This window comes from Coregonus lavaretus (assembly GCF_964263955.1).
Source record: "Coregonus lavaretus genome assembly, chromosome: 33".
In the NCBI taxonomy this organism is placed as follows: Eukaryota; Metazoa; Chordata; class Actinopteri; order Salmoniformes; family Salmonidae; genus Coregonus; species Coregonus lavaretus.
The window spans coordinates 31,657,980-31,680,298 of record NC_140020.1 but is presented as its reverse complement, the minus strand read 5'-3'; the positions used below and the strand labels follow the sequence as shown (position 1 = coordinate 31,680,298).

The following is a 22,319-nucleotide window of genomic DNA, read 5'->3' as shown; positions in this document are numbered from 1 at the left end:
TTTCAGAATGGCTGTGTACAGGTGCAGTGATCGGTAAGCTGCTCTGACAACTGACACTTAAAGTTAGTGAGGGAGATAAGAGTCTCCAGCTTCAGAGATTTTTGCAGTTCGTTCCAGTCATTGGCAGCAGAGAACTGGAAGGAATGGCGGCCAAAGGAGGTGTTGGCTTTGGGGATGACCAGTGAGATATACCTGCTGGAGCGCAGACTACGGGTGGGTGTTGCTATGGTGACCAGTGAGCTAAGATAAGACGGGGATTTGCATAGCAGTGATTTATAGATGACCTGGAGCCAGTGGGTTTGGCGATGAATATGTAGTGAGGGCCAGCCAACAAGAGCGTACAAGTCACAATGGTGGGTAGTATATGGGGCTTTGGTGACAAAACAAGACTACATCCAATTTGCTGAGTAGAGTGTTGGAGGCTATTTTGTAAATGACATCGCCGAAGTCAAGGATCGGTAGGATAGTCAGTTTTACGAGGGCATGTTTGGCAGCATGAGTGAAGGAGGCATTGTTGCGAAATAGGAAGCCGATTCTAGATCTAACTTTTAATTGGAGATGCTTAATGTGAGTCTGGAAGGAGAGTTTACAGTCTAACCAGACACCTAGGTATTTGTAGTTGTCCACATACTCTAGGTCAGACCCGCCGAGAGTAGTGATTCTAGTCGGGTGGGCGGGTGCAAGCAGCGTTCAGTTAGAGAACATGCATTTAGTTTTACTAGTGTTTAAGAGCAGTTGGAGGCTACGGAAGGAGTGTTGTATGGCGTTGAAGCTCGTTTGGAGGTTTGTTAACACAGTGTCCAATGAAGGGCCAGATGTATACAAAATGGTGTCGTCCGCATAGAGGTGGATCCGAGCGTCACCAGCAGCTAGAGCGACATCATTGATATACACAGAAAATAGAGTCGGCCCGAGAATTGAACCCTGTGGCACCCCCATAGAGACTGCCAGAGGTCCAGACAACAGGCCCTCCAATTTGACACATTGAACTTTATCTGAGAAGTAATTGGTGAACCAGGCGAGGCAGTCATTTGAGAAGCCAAGGCTATTTAGTCTGCCAATAAGAATGCGGTGGTTGACAGAGTCGAAAGCCTTGGCCAGGTTGATGAAGACGGCTGCGCAGTACTGTCTTTTATCGATCGCGGTTATAATATCGTTTAGGACCTTGAGCGTGGCTGACGTGCACCCATGACCAGCTCGGAAACCGGATTGCATAGCAGAGAAGGTACGGTGGGATTCGAAATGGTCGGTTATGTCACACCCTGGCTCTGGGGACTCTATATGTTGAGCCAGGGTGTGTAGATTCTATGTGTTTATGTTCTGTGTGGGAGTTCTAGTTGTTGTATTTTCTATGTTGGCCAGAGTGGCTCCCAATCAGAGGCAACGAGTGTCAGCTGTTGCTGGTTGTCTCTGATTGGGAGCCATATTTAAACAGTCTGTTTCCCTTAGTGTTTGTGGGATCTTGTTTCCGTTTGGTTTGTTTCCGTGTTGGTTGTGTTAACCGTAGGACTGCACGTTTCGTTTGTTGTTTTGTTGTTCATATTATCACTAAAGATAATAAAGTTTAAGTATGTTTGCAACTAACGCTGCGCATTGGTCTACTCCGTCTAACGATCGTGACAGGTTAACTTGGCTTTCAAATACTTTCGAAAGGCAGGGCAGGATGGATATAGGTCTGTAACAGTTTGGATCTAGAGTGTCACCCCCTTTGAAGAGGGGGATGACCGCGGCAGCTTTCCAATCTCTGGGGATCGTTAAGAAAGAGATGTTGAACAGGCTAGTAAAAGGGGTTGCGACAATTTTGGCGGCTAATTTTAGAAAGAAAGGGTCCAGATTGTCTAGCCCAGCTGATTTGTAGGGGTCCAGATTTTTCAGCTCTTTCAGAAAATCAGCTGTCTGAATTTGTGTGAAGGAGAAGCGGGGGGGCATGGGCAAGTTGCAGCGGAGGTTGCAGAGCTGGTGGCCGGGGTAGTGGTAGCCAGGTGGAAAGCATGGCCAGCCGTAGCAAAATGCTTGTTGAAATTCTCGATTATTGTAGATGTATCGGTGGTGACAGTGTTTCCTAGCCTCAGTGCAGTGGGCAGTTGGGAGGAGGTGCTCTTATTCTCCATGGATTTTACAGTGTCCCAAAACTTTTTGGAGTTAGTACTCAGGATGCAAATTTATGTTTGAAAAAGCTAGCCTTTGCTTTCCTAACTGATTGTGTATATTGGTTCCTGACTTCCCTGAAAAGTTGCATATCGCGGGGGCTGTTCGATGCTAATGCAGTACGCCACAGGATGTTTTTGTGCTGGTCAAGGGCAGTCAAGTCTGAGGAGAACCAGGGGCTATATCTGTTCTTAGTTCTGAATTTTTTGAATGGGGCATGCTTATTTAAGATTGAGAGGAAATAACTTTTAAAGAACAACCAGGCATCCTCAACTGACGGAATGAGGTCAATATCCATCCAGGATACCCGGGCCAGGTCAATTAGAAAGGCCTGCTCGCTAAAGTGTTTTAGGGACCGTTTGACAGTGATGAGGAGTGGTCGTTTGACCGCGGACCCATTACAGACGCAGGCAATAAGGCAGTGATCGCTGAGATCCTGGTTGAAGACAGCGGAGGTGTATTTAGAGGGTACATTTGTCAGGATGATATCTATGAGGGTACCCATGTTTACAGATTTAGGGTTGTACCTGGTAGGTTCGTTGATAATTTGTGTGAGATTGAGGGCCTCTAGTTTAGATTGTAGGTTGGCCGGGGTGTTAAGCATATCCCAGTTTAGGTCACCAAGCAGTACGAACTCTGAGGATAGATGGGGGGCAATCAGTTCACATATGGTGTCCAGGGCACAGCTCGGGGCTGAGGGGGGTCTGTAGCAAGCGGCAACAGTGAGAGACTTATTTCTGGAAAGGTGGATTTTTAGAAGTAGAAGCTCAAACTGTTTGGGCACAGACCTGGATAGTATGATAGAGCTCTGCAGGCTATCTCTACAGTAGATTGCAACCCCACCCCCTTTGGCAGTTCTATCGAGACGGAAAATGTTGTAGTTGGGGATGGAAATGTCTGAATTTTTGGTGGCCTTCCTAAGCCAGGATTCAGACACTGCTAGAATATCAGGGTTGGCGGAGTGTGCTAACGCAGTGAATAACTCAAACTTAGGGAGGAGGCTTCTGATGTTAACGTGCAAGAAACCAATGCTTTTACGGTTACAGAAGTCAACAAATGATAACGCCTCGGGAGTATGAGTGATACTGGGGGCTACAGGGCCTGGGTTAACCTCTACATCACCAGAGGAACAGAGGAGGAGTAGAATAAGGATACGGCTAAAGGCTTTAAGAACTGGTCTTCTAGTGCGTTGGGTACAGAGAAAAAAAGAGGCAGATTTCCGGGCGTTGTAGAATAGATTCAGGGCATTATGTACAGACAAGGATATGGAACGATATGAGTACAGTGGAGATAAACCTAAGCGTTGAGTAACGATGAAAGAGATAGCATCACTGGAGGCACTGATTGAGTCAGTCTCCACGTGTATGGGGGGTGGGACAAAGGAGCTATCTAAGGCAGGTTGAGCTGGACTGGGGGCATTACAGTGAAATAGTACAATAAGAAATAACCGAAACATCAATAAGCAAGGCATATTGACATGGGAGAGAGGCATAAAGCAATCACAGGTGTTATTCGAGAGAGCTAAGACAACAGGTGGTAATGGCGACAAAGTTTGGGCTGAGGCTAAACATAAACAGGATGCGGTACCATATAAAGGAACAGTCCAGCAGGCATCAGCTGTATAGCTGAGTTATCATAAGGTCCAGTGAACAGCAATAGGAGAGTTCGGAGGTAGTTCGGGGCTGCTACAGCACTGGCGAGCAAAGAGGCACGGCTTGTGTGTGCTAGTGGGCCGGGGCTAGCAGATGGATCTTCGTGGTCGACGTCGTAACGGGAAGCCTGTTGAAACCACATCAGACGATTTCGTCGGCAGACCAGTCGTGTTGGAACGGCGGGGCTCCGCGTCAACACTAGGAGGTCCCGTCCGGTTGACAGAGAGGTAGATAGCCGGGAGATGGGCCTGGCTCGAGGCTAGCTCAAGGCTAACTGGTGCTTGCTAAGGGGCAATGGTAATTAGCCAACGACAACAGCCATTCGGTTGCAGCTAGCTAGTTGCGATGATCCGGCGCTAGGGTCCAGTGATTCCGGCAGAAAATCCGATATGCTCTGGTTCGATAGCACGCTGTGCAGACTGGCCGACAAATTGTCCAGGCTAGAGCTAGAGCTGGCTGGTGGGTAGTGCAGGCCACGGACAATGGTTTAGACCGCTAATGGTGGCTAATAGCAAGTAGCTAGCTAGCTGGCTACAACAGCCATTCGGTTGCAGCTAGTTAGTTGCGATGATCCGGCGCTAGGGTCCAGTGATTCCAGCAGAAAATCTGATATGCTCTGGGTCGATAGCACGCTGTGCAGACTGGCCGACAAATTGTCCAGGCTAGAGCTAGTGCTGGCTGGTGGGTAGTGCAGGCCGCGGACAATGGTGAAGACGCTAACGGTGGCTAATAGCAAGTAGCTAGCTAGCTGGCTACCACAGCCATTCGGTTGCAGCTAGACTAGTTTCAGCACAAGGTTCTTGATAAAAGTTATAAAGAAATAATAGAATATTTTCCACGTTGGGTGAGGCGGGTTGCAGGAAAGTATATTTAGTTAAAGAATGAAAAGTAAAATTGAGAAATATATACAAAATAGACAAAAAACTAAAAAAAACTGGCTATTTACACAAGGACACTACAGAAAACACGAACACACTGCTACGCCATCTTGGATTCACCTGCACTTAGCCTCTGTCATGATTCGTCCAGTTGTATTATTCAATTTCACGCTATAGCCCAAAGGTCGTTTTAGCTGTTTAAACAATATATACAAATACAATTTATTTAGTTTTTTGGGTGGCTATTAAGGGCCGATACCTTTGTATATCACAAAGTTTTATCAGTACATAATCAACCATACAGTCAGTAAACCCACATGTGACAGAAACTTACTGTTCTATTTCTGTTGGTTTTGTACAGGACACTGATCTCCTGGACATCGCCTATATCAAGGACGCCAGGAACGGAAAATGCACCAAAACGCCAAAGGTAAGTCAGTCAGACCAGTGATTTCCGCTCAGTCCACGATTCAAATGGATTCAGATGTACTGTTATCTGTGTATCTTATTGTCATTACTCCAAAAGCTCAAAGCTCCATTCCAAACTCTATAACAGGGCTTTATGAGAAACCCTGGAAGAGAGACAAGCTAATTGGATGATATTGTAGTTTTATGGAGGCTATATCGGTACAGGAATAGGAGACAGAAGTGGAAGAGGAAGAGAGAGACAGAGACACAGCTCTGTGTGCTGTAGGGATCAGACAGGGACATTTGAATAGATCTGCATATGGATACAGAACTGGACATCACTACACAGTGGTGTGTGTGTGTGTGTGGAGCTTATGTTAGGCATTATGTTGTCTGTAATTACAGTGCTATATGACTGGTGTCTCTAAGCTAGTGCTCTGACGGTCATGGAATTTTGGATAACGGTAATTGGCCAACCAAATGACTGCGGTCTCTGTAATAACCGTTCGAATAGCAACAACAACAAAAAAATGATGGAATGAATAGAACGGGTATCCCCGTTCAAGTCAATGACGGCATAATGACTGGCGGCCATACTAAGAGTCGATATTCACGTAGTAATAAGGAATTCCCCTCCATCACGTCCACAAATTGGGTTAAACAAACATTCTTTCCAATTGACCAGCATTATAAAACAAATAACAAAACATGCCGAAAGGCTGCTGTGTTGTTCAATGTACAGTTGAAGTCGTAAGTTTACATACACTTAGGTTGCAGTCATTAAAACTAGTTTTTCAACCACGCCACAAATTTCTTGTTGACAAACTATAGTTTTGGCTAGTCAGTTAGGACATCTACTTTGTGCATGACACAAGTAATTTTTCCAACACTTGTTTACAGACAGATTATTTCACTGTATCACAATTCCAGTGGGTCAGAAGTTTACATACACTAAGTTGACTGTGCTTTTAAACAGCTTGGAAAGTTCCAGAAAATGATGTCATGGCTTTAGAAGCTTCTGATAGGCTAATTGACATCATTTGAGTCAATTGGAGGTGTACCTGTGGATGTATTTCAAGGCCTACCTTCAAACTCAGTGCCTCTTTGCTTGACATCATGGGAAAATCTAAAGAAATCAGCCAAGACCTCAGAAAAAAATGGTAGACCTCCACAAGTCTGGTTCATCCTTGGGAGCAATTTCCAAATGCCGGAAGGTACCACGTTCATCTGTACAAACAATAGTACGCAAGTATAAACACCATGGGACCACGCAGCCGTCATATCGCTCAGGAAGGAGACGCGTTCTGTCTCCTAGAGATGAACGTACTTTGGTGCGAAAAGTGCAAATCAATCCCAGAACAACAGCAAGGACCTTGTGAAGATACTGGAGGAAACAGGTACAAAAGTATCTATATCCACAGTAAAACGAGTCCTATATCGACATAACCTGAAAGGCCGCTCAGCAATAAGAAAGCCAGACTACAGTTTGCAACTGCACATGGGGACAAAGATCGTACTTTTTGGAGAAATGTCCTCTGGTCTGATGAAACAAAAATAGAACTGTTTGGCCACAATGACCATTGTTATGTTTGGAGGAAAAAGGGGTTAACTTGCAAGCCAAAGAACACCATCCCAACAGTGAAGCACAGGGTGGCAGCATCATGCTGTGGAGGTTCTTTGCTGCAGGAGGGACTGGTGCACTTCACAAAATAGATGGCATCATGAGGAAGGAAAATTATGTGGATATATTGAAGCAACATCTCAAGACATCAGTCGGGAAGTTAAAGCTTGGACGTAAATGTCACGATCGTCAGGGTAAGGAGTAGACCAAGGCGCAGCGTTGCAGGCAAACATACTCATTTATTAAGCGAAACGATATCAAAACAACAAAAGACGGAAACGTGACAGTACACGGTATAACACAACCAACTCGAAACAAGAACCCACAAAACACAAAGGAAAACCGACAGTTTAAATATGGCTCCCAATCAGAGACAACCAGCAAACAGCTGACACTCGTTGCCTCTGATTGGGAGTCACTCAGGCCAACATAGAAAATGACAAACTAGAACCCCCAACATAGAAATATAACACATAGAATAAACACACCATGGCTCAACAAATAGAGTCCCAGAGCCAGGGTGTGACAGTACCCCCCCCTAAAGGCGCGGACTGCGACCGCGCCTCAATAAGAGCTAAACAGGGGAGGGCTGGGTGGGCATACCTCCTCGGCGGCGGTTCTGGCTCCGGCCTTGCCCACCACCCTCCAATCAACCCCCCATAGCGCCCCTGGTCCGGTCTAGCCCCGCTGGCCGGAGCCGGACTGACGACACGCACCCCTGGCTTGGCGCGTGGAGCAGGAACGGACCGGACCGGGCTGACGATGCGCACCCCTGGCTTGGTGCGTGGAGTAGCACCTGACCGAACCGGGCTGACGATACACACCCCTGGCTTGGTGCGTGGAGCAGGAATGGACCGGACCGGGCTGACGATGCGCACCCCTGGCTTGGTGCGTGGAGTAGCAACTGGCCGGACCGGGCTGACGACTCGCACCCCTGGCTTAGTGCGTGGAGCCGGAACGGGCCTCACCGGACTGACGACTCGCTCCCCTGGCTTGGTGCGAGTAGCAGGAACGTTCTGGACCAGGCTGACGACTCGCACCCCTGGCTTGGTGCGAGTGGCAGGAACAGGCTGGACCAGGCTGACGACTCGCACCCCTGGCTTGGTGCGAGTGGCAGGAACAGGCCGGGCCGGGCTGGCGACTCGCACCCCTGGCTTGGTGCGAGTGGCAGGAACAGGCCGGGCCGGGCTGGCGACTCGCACCCCTGGCTTGGTGCGAGTGGCAGGAACAGACCGGGCCGGGCTGGCGACGCGCACCGTAGGTTTGGTGCGAGTGGCAGGAACAGGCCGGGCCGGGCTGGCGACGCACACCGTAGGCTTGGTGCGAGTGGCAGGAACAGGCCGGGCCGGGCTGGCGACGCGCACCGTAGGTTTGGTGCGAGTGGCAGGAACAGGCCGGGCCGGGCTGGCGACGCACACCATAGGTTTGGTGCGTGGAGCAGGGACAGGCCGGGCTGGGCTGGCGACGCACCCCGTAGGCTTGGTGCGTGGAGCAGGGACAGGCCGGGCTGGGCTGGCGACGCACCCCGTAGGCTTGGTGCGTGGAGCAGGGACAGGCCGGGCTGGGCTGGCGACGCACACCATAGGCTTGGTGCGTGGAGCAGGGACAGGCCGGGCTGGGCTGGCGACGCACCCCGTAGGCTTGGTGCGTGGAGCAGGGACAGGCCGGGCTGGGCCGGCGACGCACCCCGTAGGCTTGGTGCGTGGAGCAGGGACAGGCCGGGCTGGGCTGGCGACGCACACCGTAGGCTTGGTGCGCGGAGCAGGGACAGGCCGAACCGGGCTGTGGAGACGGATAGGAGACCTGGAGTGAAGAGCGGCCACCACCCGTCCTGGCTGAATGCCTACCCTCACACACTCTGTGTGTGGCATCCGCACAGGACGTACAGGGCTGTGTACCCGTACTGGCATAACAGCACGTGACACTGGAGCAGGATATCCGGGACCGCGGAGAGGCATTGGAGACCACGAGCGTTGAGCCGGCACACTCCGTCCTGGCTGCATACCCACCTTCGCACGACACGTGCGGGGTGCTCGCACAGGACGTACAGGACTATGCCGGACCACTCGTGGCACAGTACGCCGCTCCGCATACCGCGGAACCTGCCCCGTCCCATGCTGCCATGCCTGAGCACGGGAAGTTGGTTCCGCTCTCCATCCAGGCTCCGCCAACCTGCCTTCTGGCCCCCCAAACCCGGTGGCCTCCTCTCCAAATCGCCCTGTGGCAGCCTCCTGCTGCCCAGCCGCCCATGCCGTGTGCCCCCCCCTAAATGTTTTTTGGGGTTGCCTCTCGTCCTTCCGACGATGACACTGCTGACGCCGCTGCTCCTCTCTCGCCAGGGCCTTAATCCTACCCCAAGGTCCCTTGCCCCCGAGCATGTCCTCCCAGGACCACGATTTGCCCACCTGGGCCATCGCCAACCTCTCCATCTCTTTACCTGGCGCTTCCTCCCATGTCCAGTCTGCCTGCTCCTGGACACGCTGCTTGGTCCTTTTATGGTGGGTTCTTCTGTCACGATCGTCAGGGTAAGGAGTAGACCAAGGCGCAGCGTTGCAGGCAAACATACTCATTTATTAAGCGAAACGATATCAAAACAACAAAAGACGGAAACGTGACAGTACACGGTATAACACAACCAACTCGAAACAAGAACCCACAAAACACAAAGGAAAACCGACAGTTTAAATATGGCTCCCAATCAGAGACAACCAGCAAACAGCTGACACTCGTTGCCTCTGATTGGGAGTCACTCAGGCCAACATAGAAAATGACAAACTAGAACCCCCAACATAGAAATATAACACATAGAATAAACACACCCTGGCTCAACAAATAGAGTCCCAGAGCCAGGGTGTGACAGTAAATGGGTCTTCCAAATAGACAATGACCCCAAGCATACTTCCAAAGTTGTGGCAAAATGGCTTAAGGACAACAAAGTTAAGGTATTGGAGTGACCATCACAAAGCCCTGACCTCAATCCTATAGAAAATGTGTGGGCAGACTGAAAAAGCGTGTGCGAGCAAGGAGGCCTACAAACCTGACTCAGTTACACCAGCTCTGTCAGGAGGAATGGGCCAAAATTCATCCAACTTATTGTGGGAAGCTTGTGGAATTCTACCCACAATGTTTGACCCAAGTTAAACAATTTAAAGGCAATGCTACCAAATACTAATTGAGTGTATGTAAACCTTTGACCCACTGGGAATGTGATGAAAGAAATAAAAGCTGAAATAAATCATTCTCTCTACTATATTCTGACATTTCACATTCTTAAAATAAAGTGGTGATCCTAACAGTTTTTTACTAGGACTAAATGTCAGGAATTGTGAAAAACATAAATGTATTTGGCTAAGGTGTATTTAAACTTCCGACTTCAACTGTAGCTATGTGTGTGGAGAACATTTTATCACAGGTAAGACATTTATACTGAACAAAAATATAAACGCAACATGTAAAGTGTTGGTCCCATGTTTCATGAGCTGAAATAATAGATCCCATAAATGTTTTTTCAAATTTTGTGCACACCTTTGTTTACATCCGTGTTAGTGAGCATTTCTCCTTTGCCAAGATAATCCATCCACCTGACAGGTGTGGAATATACACAAACAGATTAAACAGCATGATCATTGCACAGGTGCACGTTGTGCTGGGGACAATAAAAGGCCACTCCAAAATGTGCAGTTTTGTCACACAATACAATGCCACAAATGTCTCAAGTTTTGAGGGAGCGTGCAAATGGCATGCTGACTGCAGGAATGTCCACCAGAGCTGTTGCCAGAGAATTGAATGTTCATTTCTCTATCATAAGCCACCTCCAATGTTGTTTTAGAGAATTTGGCAGTACGTCCAACCGGCCTCACAACCGCAGACCACGTGTAACTACGCCAGCCCAGGACCTCCACATCTGGCTGCTTCACCTGCGGGATTATCACAGACCAGCCATCCGGACAGCTGATGAAACTGTGGGTTTTCACAACCGAAGAATTTCTGCACAGACTTTCAGAAACGTCTAAGGGAAGCTCATCTGCGTGCTCGTCATCCTCACCAGGGTCTTGATCTGACTGCAGTTCGGCGTCGTTACTGACTTTAGTGGGCAAATGTTCACGTTCTATGGCCACTGGCACGCTAGAGAAGTGTGCTCTTCATGGATGAATCCCGGTTTCAACTGTACCGGGCAAATGGCAGACAGCCTGTGTGGGCGAGCGGTTTGCTGATGTCAACATGCTGGCGGTGTGGTTATGGTATGGGCAGGCATAAGCTTAGGACAACGAACGCATTTTGTCGATGGCATTTTGAATGCACAGAGATAACGTGATGAGATCCTGAGGCCCATTGTCGTGCCATCCGCCGCCATCTCCTCATGTTTCAGCATGATAATGCACAGCCCCATGTCGCAAGGATCTGTACACAATTCCTGGGAGCTGAAAATGTCCCAGTTCTTCCATGGCCTGCATATTCACCAGACATGTCACACATAAGTATGTTTGGGAGGCTCTGGCTCGACGTGTACGGCAGCATGTTCCAGTTCCTGCCAATATCCAGAAACTTCGCACAGCCATTGAAGAGTGGGGCATTAGGGAGGCCCTACAATATTACGTTTTTCTAAGTAGTGACAATGCTAGGGAGCAGGCAATGTTGAAAAGTCATCTTTAGACATGTTGAACTTTTCTTAGATGTGGTTTTGTAATTGATTAAAACAAGCAGACAAAAAGGAAATTGCGTTTGAAAAAGGTGACGTTTTTTCTGTCAGCTAATAGAGTAACCTCGTTAACCACAGGTTGTTTTCCCCACAGGCGGGCGGGGCCGCAACGTTCTATCTAATACCGACTTGGGAAATTGCGAGGGCACCCATATTGTTACAGAGGGGGTCGCAGTTCCGGAGCGACCCACTAGGTGTCATCCTCCGACAACCTTAGGCACCTCCTCACTCACAGTCTGGACTAATCATTATCCTATTGGTGTCACCTGTGTCTACCTGTTCACCTGTATTTTTATGCCCTCACTTCCCTGTGTTCCCTTGCTCTGTTTTCTGTGCTAGTTTGTCAATGCCAAACAGTACTACTCAGTTTCTGATCGCGAGACGTATGTACAGGTACTTGAGAAGTGTTCTCCCTGTTTCATTGTTGTTTTCAGTCGTAGTTAGTATTTCGTATAATATAATAAATAATATGCCATTTAGCAGACACTTTTATCCAAAGCGACTTACAGTCATGTGTGCATACATTTTTACGTATGGGTGGTCCCGGGGATCGAACCCACTACCCTGGCGTTACAAGCGCCATGCTCTACCAATTGAGCTACAGAGGACCACATATGTTTGCTGTCAGCCTGTTGTTGCAGACCAATTTGCTCCTCCTTTATTTTTTTTGTGACAAGTCCGTTATTTTGTATCCTGGTTTTGGGACCACCAGTAAAGATCCTTGTTTCACCATCTCTGCCTACTGCCTACTGTCTATCCTGCACCGCACCTGGGTCACACCTCCCTTACACATATAGGAGCAAATCAGGATGTAAAAGCAGGAAGTGTACCCTTCAATCTGTGCTGTGATTTGTTGATTCAACTCAACTGACATTACAAAAAATGCATACCATTGCATAAGCCACATCAGTTAACATCATTTGAATGAAAATTCTACATTACCGTGGAAATTATTGCTTCACAATACCAGGCAGCCATTGCGAGTCAAATTGCCAGGGTTAGAGGTTCCAAGCCCATTCTATTCATCGCTATCTGTTTTCTACAACACCTTGCTTGTATCAGCAAGAGTCAACAAAGTTTCATCACATTGTTAAGAGTCCATGTTATCGCAGAAACTGACTCAACCACACGACTGCCCGGCCATCCCGTCTTCAGTCGGCTGTTCGTTCCCTAATAAAAAATATATATGTTGTTTTTAAACGGTTATGACGGTTATTTCATTTCCATGACGGTCTTCATCCATAATTGTGCCAGCCCTACTCTAAGCACACATAATGTTACATATTAATATGCACACAGAAATACCCCCAGATTTGTTAGATCTGCCAGAGACTGGCATAGGGAATAGTATAGAACAGAATAGAATAGTTATTGTCTTGTCATCTTTACAAAGGAAATTCCTTTGCTATGCTCCAATCCCCTCGACACATAAACAGAGACAAAACATAAATAAACGCTACTTCAAACGATGCACAGCCTAGTGTTGTGGTCAATGTCACGACCTTGGTCTGTCTGTGTGTTGCATTCTGGCTACAGCTGCTACAAAAGGAGATCGTTGGAACAATTCACTCCAATAATTGCTATGGTAAACAACAGCATATTCAATTGTAGTATTTGGGTGGAATGTACACAAGGTCCACCCAAAACTTAACTTCCTATTTATCCCAACCCCTCCGAAAGACACACATACATATACAGGTTGGAGAGGTTGCTCGTGGAGCAGTTGTTGTGGTGGGTTAAGTGTCTTGCTCAAGGACACCGGCAGGCAACAGCATCTGATACCAGCTCACTTTTTTTCCACGTCAGACCTGGGATTTGAACTGGCTCGCCGCTCTAACCGCTAAGCTACCTGCCATTTTAGCCGTTGAAAGGCTAATGGTGACTGCCCCTCTGTGATGCTCTTCTTCTAAGCGCAGATGAAATTAGAAGACAGACTGCTAACGATAAATACCAACACACTGGCAACTGTTGCTTTTGACGCTTAACTAAATTGTAGTTTTGTCCGATCTCATAGTACACTCAGTTGGAAAACTATCTGCAACTGCCAAAGAATCTGTTGGGCATATTTGTGCACAATTCCAAGCCAAATATGGAATTCTCCATGGCTCTCTGGTCATTCATATCTCACTTTAATTGTATTACTACAAAACTGCCCGAATTCTGGTGTACTTTGCCTTTAAATTCCCTGACCAATGGCTAAATTGCTTCAATTCGTCTGCTTGGAAATTCTCCTGCAAATGACTTCTAAAACACATGTATTCCTTTGCTGAAAAACTGTTGTAATATCAGTGGAAATGGCTTCACACTGTCGCCTCGGTCATCTCATTCAAATCAAATCAAATTTTATTTGCCACATGCTTCGTAAACAACAGGTCTAGACTAACAGTGAAATATTTACTTACGGACCCTTCCCAATAATTCAGAGAAAAATATATAACACAAGTAATAAATACACAATGAGAAACGATAACTTGGTACAGGGTATATAGTCGATGTACAGGGGTACGAGGTAATTGAGGTAGATAGGTACATATAGTTAAAGTGAGTAAGCAACAATTCTTCTCCTCCTCAGAGAGAGAGAGATAAGTACAGAATGAGGGTCAGATCCCATTGTTACATCTCTGGAGTGATACAGTTAATGGAACTCCACTGAGAGGAGTTATGCACTCTAAACAACTCAGAGGAGAGAGGCCATACCTCCTGAGGATGGATTCTAAACTGCCTACATCAGAGGCTGCACCTCTAGAGGATATTACCATGGGAAGGGTCAGATGGCTACCAGGAGAAAGCCATTACCGGCAGGACAGAGAGAGCAGGGAGGAAAGAGAGAGAGAGAGAAACATACGTTTCCCATTCCAATAAAGCCCTTAAATTGAAAATTGAAATTGAATTGAATTGAGAGAGGGAGAGAGAGAGAGAGAGAGAGAGAGAGAGAGAGAGAGAGAGAGAGGGGGGGGGGGGGGGGGGGGAGTGGCGAGAAGGAGGGTGGACAGAGAGGAGAAGGAATAAGAGGATTAAGGGAGGGAGCTGAAGGAGATGGAGGAAGGAGATGAGGGAGAGAGGAAAGGAGATGAGGGAGAGAGGAAAGTAGTTGAGGGAGAAGGGGAAAGGAGAGAAAGGAACTACAAGCAATAATCACAGTTAGTACTTGATGCATTGCACTTACCTGTAGGGCCATGGTTTGAATCTAAATTCTCTCTTTCAGATTATCAAGGATTTTTGTGAAATCTCTTTATGGATTTGTAAGGATTTGTTGGAGTATGTCATTGCCTGCAGGGGCAAAAGAGGATTTGTACAATTAAGTTATTATAATGAAGATGAAGAAACAAGGGTGTGTACTGTTTGTGTGTGCCTGCCTGCGTGCGTGTGTGTGTGTGTTTTCGTGTGTGTGTGCCTGCTGGCGTGTGTGTGTATTGGTGTGCTTGTGTGAGTGCATGTGTGTGTGTGTGTGTGTCGGTGTGTGTCGTTTTGTGAGGCCCCCAGGAACGAGCAGTTGTTGCCAAGGTAACAAGTATAGTAGGATCAGAATAAATGTGTCTATAAACTGACTTTAAGCCTTTCCCTAAAATCAATGACAACCCTCTGTGGCCTGTGGGTCAAACAGTCCCCCGGGCTTCAGTCTGGATGGGGTAGGTTGAACAGCACTACAGGGGGAGAAAGGAGGGCTTTATTTGTATGTCTGTCATTCACTTTTTGCATAACAATTTCACAAGGGAACAGTACAATTGTAAAATGAATAAGAGTTCTGGGCAGCTTATGAGAGGATGCCGAGCAATTATTATTCCTTGTTTGTCATAAAAACTAAGATTCAATGGTGGTTATTGGTGAGAGTGTAGAGGGGCTCTATTCGAGGGATTGGGATGGGGTGGCTGGGAGAACATCAGACACTTCTCTGAAGTATGTGTGGGGCCTCTACTCATCCCACTTCAGTCTCACGGTGGACCGACTCTCCCAAAGTAGACACCCACCAGACACTATACTTTAATTTAATTTACAAGGTAATACAAACTGACCCCAGTACTTAAGTGGCAGTCTTCCTACGATGTATGTACAATGACACAATCCACCGTCTTTTGGTGCATTAGTAGAGGAGTTGGAGCTCCTCAAAGTACAAAGAAGAACTTTGCTTTATGTTTTTTGTGTGTTCTCTGTTAAATGTCTGCTCAGCCCACATAATCAATATACCTTCATATACAGTACAGTCCCTTCAGAAAGTATTTAAAATTGATTAAATGTAGATTTTTTTTGTCACTGGCCTACACACAATACCCTATAATGTCAAAGTGGAATTATGTTTTTCTAAATTGTTTCTAATTAATTAAAAATGAAAAGCTGAAATGTCTTGAGTCAATAAGTATTCAACCCCTTTGTTATGGCAAGCCTAAATAAGTTCAGGAGTAAAAATGTGCTTAACAAGTCACATAAGTTGCATGGATTTTTGAATGACTACCTCATCTCTGTACCCCACACATACAATTATCTGTAAGGTCCCTCAGTCGAGCTATCACGGCTCAGGCTAAGACCCAGATGCAGACACAGGAGGCGGATAGTACGAGTCTCAGAGATTATTACATTTAAAAAAAACATTTTAGTCATTTAGCAGACACTCTTATCCAGAGCGACATACAGTTAGTGAGTGCATACATTTTCATACTGGCCCCCCGTGGGAATTGAACCCACAACCGGGTCAGGACAGGCAGAAAGCTCTGAACTGGGAAGACTAGAAAAAGCAAAAACTAGAGCACAGGAAACACAGGAACATGCTGGTAGGACTTGACGGGACAAGACGAACTGGCAACAGACAATCAGAGAACGCAGGTATAAATACACATGTGGTAATGAGAGACACCTGGTGGGGGTTGGAGACAATCACAAGACAGGTGAAACAGATCAGGGTGTGACAGGCTGTGATATGGGTTTAACAGCAGAGGGGCTAAGGACCTTAGAGATGGGGAAAGGGCTGATAAAACTGGGGTAAGTTTGCCGGACTTCACCCAGAGGGGCAGATCCCAAGTGGAAAGCCATACCTTCTGTCCAAGACGGTAGCGGGGAGCAGGGGTCCGGTGGCGGTCCGCCTGTCGCAGATACCTGGAGGTGGTCTTGAGAAGAGCGGCCCGGGCTCTCTTCCAGGTACGGCAACAGCGACAGACAAACATCTGGGCAGAAGGTATGCTGACCTCTTCCTCTTGCTCTGGGAAGAGCGGGAGCTGATATCCAAGGGAACACTCAAAAGGCGAGAGACCAGTAGCAGAACAGGGAACGTGTTGCGGGCATATTCCGACCACATGAGTTGCTGGCTCCAGGTGGTGGGATTGGTGGAGACGAGGCAACAAAGAGTCGTGCCCAGGTCCTGATCGGCTCGCTCCGACTGGCAGTTAGACTGGAGATGAAAACCAGAGGAAAGTCTGGCCGACGACCCAATGAGGGTGCAGAACGCCTTCCAGAACTGGGATGAGAACTGAGGACTGCGATTGGAGTCCATGGATCCGGAAGACGTGCTGCACCATGAGCTGGGCCGTCTCCTTAGCTGAGGGCAACTTAGGAAGGGGGATAAAATGGGCGGCTTTGGAAAACCTATCCCTACCGTAAGGATGGTGGTGTTGCCCTCTGATGGAGGGAGACCCGTGACAAAGTCCAAGGATATGGGACCAGGGGCGGTGAGGAACAGGGAGTGGTTGAAGGAGGCCAGCTGGAGCTTGCCATGGAGTTTTGTTCTGCACACACACAGTGCAGGCAGCAACGAATGCGGAGACGTCAGGAACCATGGTGGGCCACCAAAAACGTTGTCGGACGAAAGCCAAGGTCTGACGGGAGCGAGGATGACAGGTGAGTCTTGAGGACTGTGCCCATTCCAGGACCGGAGCACAGGTAGAGTCCGGGACAAACATCCGGTTAGCCGGCAATTTGCATATACTCCAGAATGTTATGAAGAGTGATCAGATGAATTGCAATTAATTGCAAAGTCCCTCTTTGCCATGAAAATGAACTTAATCCCCAAAAACATTTCCACTGCATTTCAGCCCTGCTACAAAAGGACCAGCTGACATCATGTCAGTGATTCTCTCGTTAACACAGGTGAGAGTGTTGACGAGGACAAGGCTGGAGATCACTCTGTCATGCTGATTGAGTTAGAATAACAGACTGGAAGCTTTAAAAGGAGGGTGGTGCTTGAAATCATTGTTCTTCCTCTAACCATGGTTACCTGCAAGGAAACACGTGCCGTCATCATTGCTTTGTACAAAAAGGGCTTCACAGGCAAGGATATTGCTGCTAGTAAGGCACATAAATCAACCATTTATCAGATCATCAAGAACTTCAAGGAGAGAGGTTCAATTGTTGTGAAGAAGGCTTCAGGGCGCCCAAGAAAGTCCAGCAAGCGCCAGGACCGTCTCCTAAAGTTGATTCAGCTGCAGGATCAGGGCACCACCAGTGCAGAGCTTGCTCAGGAATGGCAGCAGGCAGATGTGAGTGCATCTGCACGCACAGTGAGGCGAAGACTTTTGGAGGATGGCCTGGTGTCAAGAAGGGCAGCAAGGAAGCCACTTCTCTCCAGGAAAAACATCAGGGACAAACTGATATTCTGCAAATGGTACAGGGATTGGACTGCTGAGGACTGGGGTAAAGTCATTTTCTCTGATGAATCCCCTTTCCAATTGTTTAGGGCATCTGGAAAAAAGCTTGTCCGGAGAAGACAAGGTGAGCGCTACCATCAGTCCTGTGTCATGCCAACAGTAAAGTATCCTGAGACCATTCATGTGTGGGGTTGCTTCTCAGCCAAGGGAGTGGGCTCACTCACAATTTTCCCTAAGAACACAGCCATGAATAAAGAATGGTACCAACACATCCTCCGAGAGCAACTTCTCCCAACCATCCAAGAACAGTTTGGTGACGAACAATGCCTTTTCCAGCATGATGGAGCACCTTGCCATACGGCAAAAATGATAACTAAGTGGCTCGGGGAACAAAACATAGACATTTTGGGTCCATGGCCAGGAAACTCCCCAGACCTTAATCCCATTGAGAACTTGTGGTCAATCCTCAAGAGGCGGGTGGACAAACAAAAACCCACAAATTCTGACAAACTCCAAGCATTAATTATGCAAGAATGGGCTGCCATCAGTCAGGATGTGGCCCAGAAGTTAATTGACACTGGGAGATTAATTCACCTTTCAGCAGGACAATAACCTAAAATATAAGGCCAAATCTAGTTGCTTACCAAGAAGATAGTGAATGTTCCTGAGTGGCCGAGTACAGTTTTGACTTAAATCTGCTTGAAAATCTATGGCAAGACCTGAAAATGGTTGTCTAGCAATGGTCAACAACCAATTTGACAGAGCTTGAATAATTTTCAATCCAGGTGTGGAAAGCACTTAGAGACTTACCCAGAAAGACTCACAGCTGTAATCGCTGCCAAAGGTGCTTCTACAAAGTATTGACTGAGGGGTGTGAATACTTATGTAAATTTGATATTTCTGTATTTTATTTTCAATATATTAGCAAACATTTTCACTTTGTCATTATGGGGTATTGTGTGTAGATGGGTGAGACAAAAAAATTAATTTAATTCATTTTGAATTCAGGCTGTAACACAACAAAATGTGGAATAAGTCAAGGGGTATGAATACTTTCTGAAGGCACTGTATGTAATGTAAATTATATAATAACTATGTATTCATCAGTGGTGTGTATTCATGGATGCCAAGGGAAACCAGGCTTCCCCAAAACATAACAAAAATAAATAACATAAAATAATATATCTTTCATCTCTCTGTGTTTCATAATTTACCTTCAATTCACAAGAGGCTGAATGTATTTCCCGGATAAAGCATACGAGCAAGCAAAACAACACCCCTCTGTCTCTGTATGTGTAGGCAATCTATCTGGTGCTGTCTGGTCCAAAAGAGTATGACATTGTTGCCGCCCGTAGCATTGAATGCAAGGGAAGCCAGTGAGCGGGTATCAGCATTGAGCTGAACTGAGTGAGCTCAACTATGAATGGTCCTGGCGCACCAAATATAAGTGTTGAAGGAAGCCAGTTTGGATTTGGCGTCACTCCTTTTAAATCGCATTGAGAGCATACGTCATTGACAGAAACAACTTGAATTGTTGCATCTCATTGTTTGTTGTCGTCCAGTGGCTAGCTAGCTAGCTAAAATTGGCCCTTTCCTAAATTAGCCATGGATGCAGATAGGGATTTGGACTTGTGGTTTTACTTAATTCTCCGTACTGGCCAATGATTATAACGGCTATTCTGATCCAACCATTAATTTATACATTTTGCCCCTGGCCTGAGAGGATGGAGGTTCAATATGTAGCTAGATGTAGAAGGCTAATGTTAACTACCTAATGTTGCCCATGAAAGGAATAATAATAATAATATTATAAAAATATGCCATTTAGCAGACGTTAAATGGAAGTTAGGATAGCGAGCAAGTATTTTAGCCAAGTAGTCTAGGACAACAAAAACTAAAAGTGTGTACTATATGACAGAGTGATAGACCATTTCATGAAAGAGAGGAGGTTGGCATTGGCATTTCTCTACAAGTAGAGTGAGTCAACATGTTTGTTCTACTTGCATGAATGCGCACACACACACACACACAAACACACACACACACACACACACAGAAATCAGAACCATGCCACATCATATTTAGCTGACATTGATTGGACCAAATTGGTCCAATCAATGTCATAGACTAAACATAGGTGATTTGATGATGTTGAAATGTTGAAGTTGAAATGGTGCTGGAATAGTGGAGGCAGCTCCTGTTTTATTTGCAACTTGTGGTAACTCTCCGTGGTTCTAAATCAATAGTTGTTTAGTGGTCTGAATATGTCTGAAACATTAAGTTGCTTGACCAAGCTGTATGTCAGGGTTCTTCAATTCCGGTCCTGGAGGGCCGAGACACCTCTGTTTTTCATCCTCTCCTTCTAATCAGGGTGCAATTAACTACCAGGTAGAAATAAAAAACAGAAGTGTTTCAACCCTACAGGACCGGAATTGAAGAACCCTGCAGTAGGTCATGTAACTGTTTGTTACATGCAATATGCTTTGTGGACTTTACCGGACAGAGGTTGCTCTCTGGTTTTGTGATGAAACAAAGGTGTGGTTGAATTTACTGTGTCTTCTTATTGTCTCGGCCTTTAGGCCTATGTATCATTGTCGCAAGGAAAATGAACTAACAGGTTATAGAGCAAACAGCGCAAGTATCACAAATCATAGATTGTTAAATGGCTTTTATGGTTCTTGAACACTTAAAGACTATGACTACCTTGGAAGTGAGGGATCTAACATTAAGTAGTTATATTTTGAGATGTGAGATATTATCACAATCTCTTTCAATAATGACAGGAATGGAGGAGGTCTTTATTCCAGTGAAATTGCTAAGGCGAACACCGCCATGTTTAGTTTTGCCTGACCTAGATCGAGGCACAGCCACGGTCTCAATGGGGAAAGCTGGGCTGACTACACTGACTGTGCTAGTGGCAGACTCCACTAAGCTGGCAGGCTGGCTAACTGCCTGCTGTCTAACAGCCTGCTGCCTGGCCTGCACCCTACCTCATTGTGGAGCCCTGTCTATGTTGATAGATAAGATGAGAGCACCCCTCCAGCTTGGATAGAGTCTGTCACTCCTCAGCATGCCAGGCTTGGTCCTGTTTGTGGGGAAGTCCCAGAAAGAGGGCCAGTTATTTACAAATTGTATCTTTTGGGAGGGGCAGAAAACAGTTTTCAACCAGCGATTGAGTTGTGCGAGTCTGCTGTAGAGCTCATCACTCCCCCTAATTGGGAGGGGGCCAGAGACAATTACTCGATGCCAACACATCTTTCTAGATAAGTTACACACTGAAGTTATGTTGCGCTTGGTGACCTCTGACTTTTTCATCCTAACATCGTTGGTGCCAACATGGATAACAATATCCCTCTACCATCTACACTTGCCAGTTTTAGCCTCAGCCAGCACCATCTTCAGATTAGCCTTTACGTCGGTAGCCCTGCCCCCTGGTAAACAATTTATGATCGCTGGATGATTATTTTGAAGTCTAATATTGCGGGTAATGGAGTCGCCAATGACTAGGATTTTCAATTTGTCAGAGCTAATGGTGGGAGGCTTCGGTGGCTCAGACCCCATAATGGGTAGAGGAGAGACCTGAGAAGGCTCAGGCTCTGACTCCGACTCGTTGCTTAGTGGGGAAAACCGGTTAAAACTTTCTATCGGCTGAATGAGCGACACTGGTTGAGCATGCTGACAGCATTTCTTTCCAGAAGCCATGAGAAAATTGTCCGGCTGCGGGGACTGTGCAGGGGGATTAACACTACTACCTGTATTTACTGGTGGCACAGACGCTGTATCATCCTTTCCTACACTTAAATTGCCCTTGCCTGACGATTGTGTCTGAAGCCGAGCTTGCAACTCGGCTATCCTCACATTAAGGCGATAGTTCTCCTGTATATTATGAGTACATTGACTGCAATGAGAAGGCATAATGTTACTTAGCTTTTTTCGGCCGGAGGAGGTCCTGCAGAAAAAGCGTCCTGGGTGAAAAGTTGAATTAAAAAAGACGTTGTAAACTTGTTAAATACAAAGTTTGATTAAATAGTTAAGAGTAAAAAGGGAAAACATTTGGCAAGTAGCCAAGTAGCAACAAACAGTATAGCAGTACAGAGACAACGTGGAAGTATGTTGTGTCACCAGTCATGTGAGTAACTGGCTATCCCCACTCTGTCTGCATTGCAATAGGAATTACACATCACTTTGCAAGCCAACACAATGTGACTTGCAGGCCTGATTTGGCCTGTAAAGTTATACCATGAGTTTCAGGCCGCTGTATTAGGGGAATTTTTTTTATTGGTTTGTCTTAAATAATAACATTTTAATGACAACATATTCACTTAGGATCTCACTTGGTGA

The 22,319-nt window shown here is 46.6% G+C and overlaps 1 protein-coding gene across 1 annotated transcript in view; it reads left to right on the top strand.

The window, feature by feature from the left end:
- The window catches only part of LOC311108562 (1-phosphatidylinositol 4,5-bisphosphate phosphodiesterase beta-1-like), a gene marked incomplete at both ends in the record, with an annotated part of 191,922 nt that overhangs the window by 43,173 nt on the left and 126,430 nt on the right, over window positions 1–22,319 (top strand). Inside the window, one exon of the mRNA XM_084151217.1 lies at window positions 5,040–5,108. Within this exon, the coding sequence (XP_084007343.1) occupies window positions 5,040–5,108 (69 nt within the window). The remainder of the gene's footprint in view (window positions 1–5,039; window positions 5,109–22,319) is intronic.